Here is a 9,414-nt window from a genome sequence, read left to right on the forward strand (position 1 = left end):
TAAATGTTGTTTTAAATGACGTAAATCGATGCCAAACGGAACTTTTGTCGATGTTTCCACACGGACTGTTTTAATTGCCGGATGTGTGCATCATGGCGGATTTTAGTGCTGATTTGAGACTTGGCATGTCAGTAAAAAATATTTACTGATTCAAAACGATTTTTTTCCAGTGGAGTTTATTAATTTTTTATATCTGAATAAAGAAAGGAAGTCGTGAGAAAATGTGTGTTGCGTTGAAGGTTTTAATTAGTTATGTATTCTTTTTTTTTATAAGTAATATGGTCAAACAGTAATGCGAGCTACATTAATCGTGGGTTAATAAAAAGAAATTTAAAATGAATTTGCGTTAAACACATTATTAACTTTATTATTGCTATTAACGTGTTCATTTTGACAGCCCTATATTTATATATATATATATATATATATATATATATATATATATATATATATATATATTAAACCTTTACTGCTTACACACACGTTAACACGTGTTTATATGAGAGATGCTTGTCTTACTAAAGTGGTCTCAGTCTTTCTCTCTCTCGCTCTTTCCCTCGTACTCGTTTCCCTCTCCCCCTCCTCTATCCTATCTTTTTTTTCCTCTGTGCGTACGGTGTCTGGTCTTTCTGCGTTACCCTCTGCTCTGCATTTGTCCTCAGTTGCGAGCGTTCTCTTCCAGCGCGTGGATGGATGGGAGTGGAGTATGAGCACGTGTGTATCAGTTGAGCGAGGAAAGAGAGCAAGAAGGCAACAGCGAAGCAGACTCGAGTAAACGGTTTGGTGAAAAGAGGCGCGGGAGAAGAGACTGAGGCTGATCAGCGCTGCACTTGCATGTAAGTATCTCCCCCTCTTCACAGCGTCCGTGTGTGTGTGAGAGTGTGTGTGTGAGTGTGTGAGCAGGGCACGTTTGAACCGTCATGTCTGTTCGATGTTGTTGGGAGCAAATAGGATTTTGCGTGGCTCCATCGGTCCTCATGAGAACGGAAGGCACTGAGATTCTGAGGTCCTGAAACGTCCACTTTACGCACACACACACACACACACACACACACACACACACACACACAGAGCCGGTTTAGGATTGAGCACAGCGTCATCTTGAGACTTGACCCGCCTCCCTAACTCTCTCTCTCTCTCTCTCTCTCTCTCTCTCTATCGCTCGCTCTCTCTCTTTCTACCTCTATCTCCCATGCTTTATCTCTCTCTTTCTTTCTTGCTTTTTTCTCTTAATCTCAATCACTCTCTCTCACGCTCTTGTTCTTTTTCTATTCCTCTCTCTCGCTTGTGCTCTTTCTCTCTCTTTCTCTCTCTCTGTCTTGCTTTTTTTCTCTCTTGCTTTCCCTCTTATTCTCTTATGTACTCTCTCTGTTTCTCGTGCTCTCTCTTTCTCTTTTGCAGTCTTTCTTTCTCTCATGCTTTCTCTCTGTCTCTCTCTCACACACACACACACACACACACACACACACACACACACACACACACACACACTCAGTCTTCATCTCATGTTCTCTCTCTTTCTCTCATGCTGTTTTCTCGTTGTCTCAATCTCTCTCTCTCTCTCTCTCTCTTGCTCTTTTACTCTGTCTCTTGTTGTTGTATGTTAAATGTGTGTGTGGGAATAGAGAGCTTAGCTGTCAGCTGTGGAAAGTACAGAGAGTAGGCATGGTGTTAGGTCAGGGCAGGCTGGAGGAGAGAAAGTAGACGGAGAGATGCTGAGCGAAAGGAAGAGGGTCAAAGCCTAGAGCACTATCTTATGTTCCTGTGTTCCACACAAACTCACACATTCTTGTGTATAAGTGTGTATTTTCTGTAACATCACACAGGTACTGCTGCACTTTCATGTCAGGTGCTCTGTGTAATACACATCTCTTCTCTCCTGCTGTATACAGCTTGTACCTAAGGGGACTCTTCGACTGAGACCTATATTTATATTTCTGTGTGTGCTGTAGATCCTTGCCTTTCTTATTACTAACATTGCCAAAGGTGGTGTTTGATTGGTTGCCAGCTCATCGCTCTTTTTCTTATACTCAGAAACACAGTTCATGTATAACTTATATACAATTAAACAATCACAAATAAGATATACAGACCAGGCATAACATTATGAGCAGTGAAGTAAATAACACTGATTATCTCTTCATCATGGCACCTGTTGTGGGTGGAATATAGTGGGGCAACAAGTGAAAATTTGGTCCTCAAAGTGGACGTGTTAGAAGCAGGAAGAATGGGCAAGGGTAAGGATTTAAGCGGGTTTGACCAGAGACAAATTGTGATGTCTAGACGACTGGGTCAGAGCGTCTCCAAAACTGCAGCTCTTGTGGGATGTTACTGGTCTGCAGCAGTCAGTATATATTAAAAGTGGTCCAAGGAAGGAACAGTGGTGAACCGGCAACAGGGTCACGGGCGACCGAGGCTCACTGATGCACGTGGGGAGCGAAAGCTGGTCTGTGTGATCCCGATCCAACAGATATGCTCCTGTAGCTCAAACTGCTGAAGTACTTAATGCTGTTAATTCTAAACAGGTCAGGACTATATTTTAGCAGCAAAAGGGGGACAACACAATATTAGGCAGGTGGTCAATATGCTATGACTGATCACTGACCATATAGTTATGCCTAGTGTATATTTGCATTTTATTTCAAATATAGGATAATAATATTGGATATTATTCCTCACCATCATTTTTTTAGTGTTCAGTGTGTAGTCCTGCTGCATGTCAGACATTTGAGACAAGATCAGCAACATCGATCAAACCCAGAAAGCCAGGCCAGAGGGAAGACCAGTCTTCTTTCATCATTTAACAAAGAACATATATATTTAAGATCAAATATAGGCACTATAGAGGAGCTCACATTTAGGCAAAAAAAGGCTTATCAAAAATAGATTCATTTTTTTACTCATTTACAGCATTTGTATGAGACTTAAAAATTCTCAGAGGGGGAAGTATGTTAAAAATGTTTTGAGAAATTTAGCTTAGGCCAACTTTACTTAGAATTAAAACAACGTATGCCAATATTATTAAGCATTATACAGTATAAGTTTATTTAGCAATAATTTTGTCATAATCATTATTAATTTTTGTAGTGGTATTAGTAGTTATTATGTAGATATAATTTGTTGTGAAATTCAGAGAATGTACTGTATAACCAAGATTTAACATGTATGACACTTATATGCATATGCACATTGTTTTTTTTTATCAATTTAATTTGTGCCAATTTATTCAATTAATCAATATAAATTAATTCATATATTTCACCAAAAGCTGTAAATGCCAAATATCATTAAGAGCAACTTACATTTATCTCACTTATACAACTGAGCAGTTGACGATTTGGGACCTTGCTCAGGGGCAGCTTGGTGGTGCTGGGGTTTGAACTCATGACCTTCTGATCACAATGCCAATATCTGCTCAAATCTCAGATCTCAGTTCCTCCATCACAATTTTTTTCACCTCTTGCATCTCTTGAATCTCACTTTAAATACAATATACATGTTTGTGTGTTGTGTCCTGCAGAAATATTTACATCCGGAAAGTGTTCGCATCATTCACTTTTTTCCACCTTCGGTATTTTACAGCTTTATTCAAAATGGATCAAAAAAATTATTTTCCTCAAAATGCTACAAACAATACCGTATAATGACAACATGAAAGAGGTTTGTTTGCAATCTTTGCAAATTTATTTTACAAAAAATAAAAGAATAATTAAAATTACATGTACATAAATATTCACAGCCTTTGCTCAATACTGTTGAAGCACCTTTGGCACCAATTACAGTCTTTTTTTAAGTTTAATGATACAAGCATGGCACACCTATTTCTGGGCAGGTTCTCCTGTTATTCTTTGCAGAACCTCTCAAGATCCATCAGGTTGGATGGGGGGAGTCGGTGCACAGCCATTTTCAGATCTCTCCAGAGATGTTCATCCGGGTTCAAGTCTGGTCTCTGGTTGTGGCACTTAAGGACATTTACAGAGTCGTCCCCCTTGTTATCTTGGCAGTGTGCATAGGGTCATTGTAAAGTTGAAAGATGAACTGTCGCCCCAGTCTGAGTTCCAGAGTGCTTTGGAGCAGGTTTTTATCAAGGATGTCTCAGTACACTGCTGCATTCATCTTTGCCTGGATCCTGACTATTCTTCCAGTTTCTGCCACTGAAAAAACACAGCATGATGCTGCCACCACCATGCTTCACTTTAGGGATGTTGTTGGCCAGGTGATGAGCGGTGCCTGGTTTCCTCCAGACATGACGGTTGACATTCAGGTCAAAGAGATCAATATTTGTTTCTCATGCTGTGAGAGTCCTTCAGGTGCCTTGTTGCAAACCCAAGACAGGCTGTCGAGTGTCTTTTACTGAGGAGTGGCTTTCTTTTGGCCACTCTACTATACAGGCCTAATTGGTAGAGGGCTGCAGAGATGGTAGTTCTGTTGTCCCAGTTGCTCAGTTTGGCCTGGCGGCTCGCTCTAGGAAGAGTCCTGGTGGTTCAAACTTTTTCCATTCATTGATGATAAAGGCTGATGTGCTCATTGGGACCTTCAATGCTACAGCATTTTTTTTTACCCTTCCCCAGATCTGTGCCTCGATACAATCCTGTCTCAGAGGTCTACAGACAATTCCTTGGAATTCATGGCTTGGTTTTGTGCTCTGACATGCACTTTTAACTGTGGGTCCTCATGTGTGTCTTTCCAAATCATGTCCAATCAACTAAATTTACCACGGGTGGACTCCAATCAAGTTGTAGAAACATCTCAAGGATGATCAGTGGAAACAGAATGACCATGAACTCAATTTTGAGTGTCATGGAAAAGGCTTTGAATAATTATGTACATGCGATTTTATTTATTTATTTATTTTTAATAAATCAGCAAAGATTTTCAACAAACCTTTTTTACATTGTCATTATGGCGTATTGTTTGTTGAATTTTAAGGAAAGTAATGAATTTATTCCATTTTGGAATTAAGCTGTAACAAACCTGTTACAACCTGGAAACTGAATTGCGATTATAAAACTTTCTTTCGGCTTCTCCCATTAGGGGTCGCCACAGCGGATCATCCGTATTCGTGATCGGCATGTTCGATTTGGCACGTTTTACATTGGATGCCCTTCCTAACACAACCCTCCCCATTTATCCGAGCTTGAGACCGGCACTAAGAGTGCACTGGCTTGTGCAACCCTAATGGCTGGGTTGAATTGGGATTATATACAATTTTATATTTATTTAACATTTCCTTCCACATTTCCTTATATATAATTCCAACATTATACTCCACTCTTCTGGGAAGATGTTCCACTCGGTTTTGGAGTGTGATTTGGGGATTTTTTAACATTCAGCCACAAGTGTGTTAGTAAATTTAGGTACTGATGTAGGTGAGGTGAGGAGGCCTGGGGTGCAGTCAGCGTTTACATTCATCCGAAAAGGAGTTCAATAGGGTTGAGGATAGAGCTCTATAGCATGCTATTAAAGATCTCCAAACCATGTAGAGCATATATTCATTGACTTGCTTAGGTATCCTATTTCAATTGAAGGGAAACATTTCAGTTTGATTAAATTAATTTTTATTTGTATGGCGCTTTTAACAGTGGACAATGAAATTTTATAGGTAAAAGCAGTTATGAAGTTGTATAAAATAATGTATTAATGTTTAGCAAGTTTAGTGCCTATAATTTTGTTCCTTATCATTGATTAAGTTTATCCCTAATGAGCGATCCAGTGGTGACTGTGGCACGGAAAACTCCTGAGATCATCACTCTGAGAAGGCATCCGGAAGAAACCTTTAGAGGACTCAAAAGAGAACCTGTCTTCATCACTAAATGCCTATTCATTACAATTCCATTGGTTCCAAGCCTAACCCTAAACCAAACCCATCCAGAGTCATTCAATATAATTGTGTGCTTCCAAATTTGTGGTAACAGTTTGGAAAACAACCACATATGGCTAGAAAAGTTGTGTGTAAATAGTTATATCCATATAGTCTTTCACAAAGCTGCACAAAAGTGCCCATAATACTGAAGTAATTAAATAATCAATATAGTTTACAAAATTATGTAAATTATGTAATACAATTAAAAGACATGTTTTGTTTGCATACACATTTACCACTTGTTCACTTCACTCACTTCTTGCTCACAACCCGCTGCCATCAGGAGACATGTTATTATTTAAATAGAGTCCACCTATGAGCAATTAAAAACCTTTTCCAAAGATTTGGTAGAAACAGCTTCATGAAGACCAATGAGCTATGAAAAAAAGTTCTGGAAAAGTATTATTTATGGTTTGGTTTTGAAAAGCTCTAATACACATCTAGTCTAGATTGTTAAAAATGGGAAACTGCAAATTTGGGTAGTGAGTGTGGTCCAGAGAAGTCAAGCTAGAGAATTAGATAGCATTAAAAGCCAGGAAGTTAAGGGTAAGTCTCAAGATGATGCTATAATAACTTATAATCAACTTTAGGTCCATGATTGCGATACAAGTATTTGTGTATTTGGACTCGATTGGCTGTTCTTGCCTCTCTTTAGGTCAGTGTATGTGTGTGTTTGTGTACATGCATATATGTGTTTTGACTGGGCCTCTGCATTCTCTTTCCCCACAGGTGTGCCAGTGCTCATGATGGAGCTGAAAGACAGCTGTGCCAGCGAGGGCAGCCATGAAACAGAAAGCGCTGGCACAGGCAACCTGTCAGGCCCCTTGTCCTGGCATGTGTTTGCCCAACGCAGCACGCTACACGGCCTGCGATACGTTTTCCCACACCGCCGCTCCTCAGCCCTGCGACGCGTTCTCTGGAGTGCAGCTCTTCTGGCCTGTCTCGGCCTGCTAGCGCTGGAGGGTGCGGAACGTGTAGCCCACTTCCTATCGTATCCCCATGTCGCCAGCGTGGGCGCCGTGCCCGCGACGAGCCTAGTGTTCCCGGCCGTCACCGTGTGCAACCTAAATGCTTACCGCTTCACACGTCTCACACGAAATGACCTCTACCATGCAGGAGAACTGCTGGCACTGCTTGACGTACATCTGCATGTACCCGAGCCACACCTGGCCGAGCCCCACGTGCTTGACTTTCTCGCAGAGCACGCCAATTTCAGTGGCTTCCGGCCCAAACCGTTTAGCATGCGCGAGTTCACCGAGCGCGTCGGACATGACCTCCACGAGATGATGCTTTATTGCCGCTATGAGGGCCAGGAGTGCAGCCACCGGGACTTCAAAACCGTGAGTCTCCTGATTTTTTTTAGTTTTCATTTGCAGAGCCAGGAAAAGGCAGACTGATTCTTTTTGAAACCCATGGATGGATTTATAATCAATAGCTCATAACTTTTAGTGGGTTGGGCCACTTAATGGATCATTTTGAATGTTTAATTAACCCTTGGATGAATTGGAATGGATTATCTGACGTGTTTAACCTTCGTTAGGCGTCCTCACTTACATTAAATACTTACTTACACCTTTATGAGGACTCTAAATGTGCGGGTTGTAAAATGCAGATTGCAGACACAAACCTGTCTGTCATGATACTACAGTAATCCTAAAGTGGCAGCTGTCTCTGATGAAGCATTCCCAATTACCACTATAATGGCATGCTGTTTATTTAAAGTTTTCACTATTAAATTGAATTGAGTGGAACACATAATGAAGAAATGGGGGAATGTGAGTTATGCTGCTCATCTGGAGCTTTTCTAATTTTCCTCGTGCATTTGCAGTCATTTGCTCTTGTTATATTTTAGATTTCTTTCATGCAGGCGCCTAAAGATCTGTATACTTAATAATGCATTTATATATTAGTTTTTAGTTTCATTTCATACATATAATTTCAAAGACATTATTTCGTACACCAGCCCAACTAGGTATCTAAAAATATTTCTCGAGCTCACTCTGTGTTTTTTGGTAGATGGTTGCTAATGACTTTTCATATTTCAGTTAAAAATTGAATACAAAGGCAAATTGCACTCTCCGATTCTGTTTTTAGCCTGTTTTTCCCTTTTTTGTGCGTCATGTCTCATCAAATGTAAAGGGAGATAGAGAGGGAGATGTAAAATGATTGTATGCTGTCTGCTTTGAAGATTCCCCTTTAGAGATAAGTGTGTGTCGGTGTCTGTGCTCCCTTGGGGAGTCTGTCTGGCTGGCTGTGTGTGTGTGTGTGTGTGTGTGTGTGTGTGTGTGTGTGTGTGTGTGTGTTTGGCTCTGACCCACTTCCACACACAAACTCGTGCAGACCTTGATCTTCTACACGCGTGCAGACCTTGAGCCTGCTCATTTTTCAAGTAGGAAAAAAGAATATTTATGATGACATCACATTTATTGGGAATTACTTAGCAATCAAGAAATTTAGGTGACTTTGACCTTTCATTGATTTGTTGACCTGAATTAAGTACTGCCTAAGGGAGTAAACCATCAGTTATTCTCAGAAGTGTTAAAATGGGAAACTGCAAATTTGGGTAGTGAGTGTGGTCCAGAGAAGTCAAGCTAGAGAATTAGATAGCATTAAAAGCCAGGAAGTTAAGGGTAAGTCTCAAGATGATGCTATAATAACTTATAATCAACTTTAGGTCCATGATTGCGATACAAGTATTTGTGTATTTGGACTCGATTGGCTGTTCTTGCCTCTCTTTAGGTCAGTGTATGTGTGTGTTTGTGTACATGCATATATGTGTTTTGACTGGGCCTCTGCATTCTCTTTCCCCACAGGTGTGCCAGTGCTCATGATGGAGCTGAAAGACAGCTGTGCCAGCGAGGGCAGCCATGAAACAGAAAGCGCTGGCACAGGCAACCTGTCAGGCCCCTTGTCCTGGCATGTGTTTGCCCAACGCAGCACGCTACACGGCCTGCGATACGTTTTCCCACACCGCCGCTCCTCAGCCCTGCGACGCGTTCTCTGGAGTGCAGCTCTTCTGGCCTGTCTCGGCCTGCTAGCGCTGGAGGGTGCGGAACGTGTAGCCCACTTCCTATCGTATCCCCATGTCGCCAGCGTGGGCGCCGTGCCCGCGACGAGCCTAGTGTTCCCGGCCGTCACCGTGTGCAACCTAAATGCTTACCGCTTCACACGCCTCACACGAAATGACCTCTACCATGCAGGAGAACTGCTGGCACTGCTTGACGACATCTGCATGTACCCGAGCCACACCTGGCCGAGCCCCACGTGCTTGACTTTCTCGCAGAGCACGCCAATTTCAGTGGCTTCCGGCCCAAACCGTTTAGCATGCGCGAGTTCACCGAGCGCGTCGGACATGACCTCCACGAGATGATGCTTTATTGCCGCTATGAGGGCCAGGAGTGCAGCCACCGGGACTTCAAAACCGTGAGTCTCCTGATTTTTTAGTTTCATTTGCAGAGCCAGGAAAAGGCAGACTGATTCTTTTGAAACCCATGGATGGATTTATAATCAATAGCTCATAACTTTTAGTGGGTTGGGCCACTTAATGGATC

The 9,414-nt window shown here is 41.7% G+C and overlaps 2 protein-coding genes across 2 annotated transcripts; both read left to right on the forward strand.

The window, feature by feature from the left end:
* The first annotated feature begins 582 nt into the window (after positions 1-582).
* Positions 583-7,260, forward strand: LOC124397148 (acid-sensing ion channel 2-like). The gene is made up of 2 exons (XM_046866664.1): positions 583-836; positions 6,593-7,260. Exon 2 carries the CDS (start codon positions 6,607-6,609, stop codon positions 7,258-7,260), a length of 654 nt encoding a protein of 217 aa, XP_046722620.1. The 5' UTR covers positions 583-836; positions 6,593-6,606.
* Positions 7,261-8,415: 1,155 nt separating this feature from the next.
* LOC124397149 (acid-sensing ion channel 2-like) lies at positions 8,416-9,135 on the forward strand. Its single transcript, XM_046866665.1, has 3 exons — positions 8,416-8,493; positions 8,677-9,033; positions 9,107-9,135. The coding sequence occupies exons 2-3, from the start codon at positions 8,691-8,693 to the stop codon at positions 9,133-9,135; spliced, it is 372 nt and encodes a 123-aa protein (XP_046722621.1). The 5' UTR covers positions 8,416-8,493; positions 8,677-8,690.
* Positions 9,136-9,414: the final 279 nt, after the last annotated feature.

Source organism: Silurus meridionalis, chromosome 14 (genome assembly GCF_014805685.1).
Source record: "Silurus meridionalis isolate SWU-2019-XX chromosome 14, ASM1480568v1, whole genome shotgun sequence".
NCBI lineage: Eukaryota > Metazoa > Chordata > Actinopteri > Siluriformes > Siluridae > Silurus > Silurus meridionalis.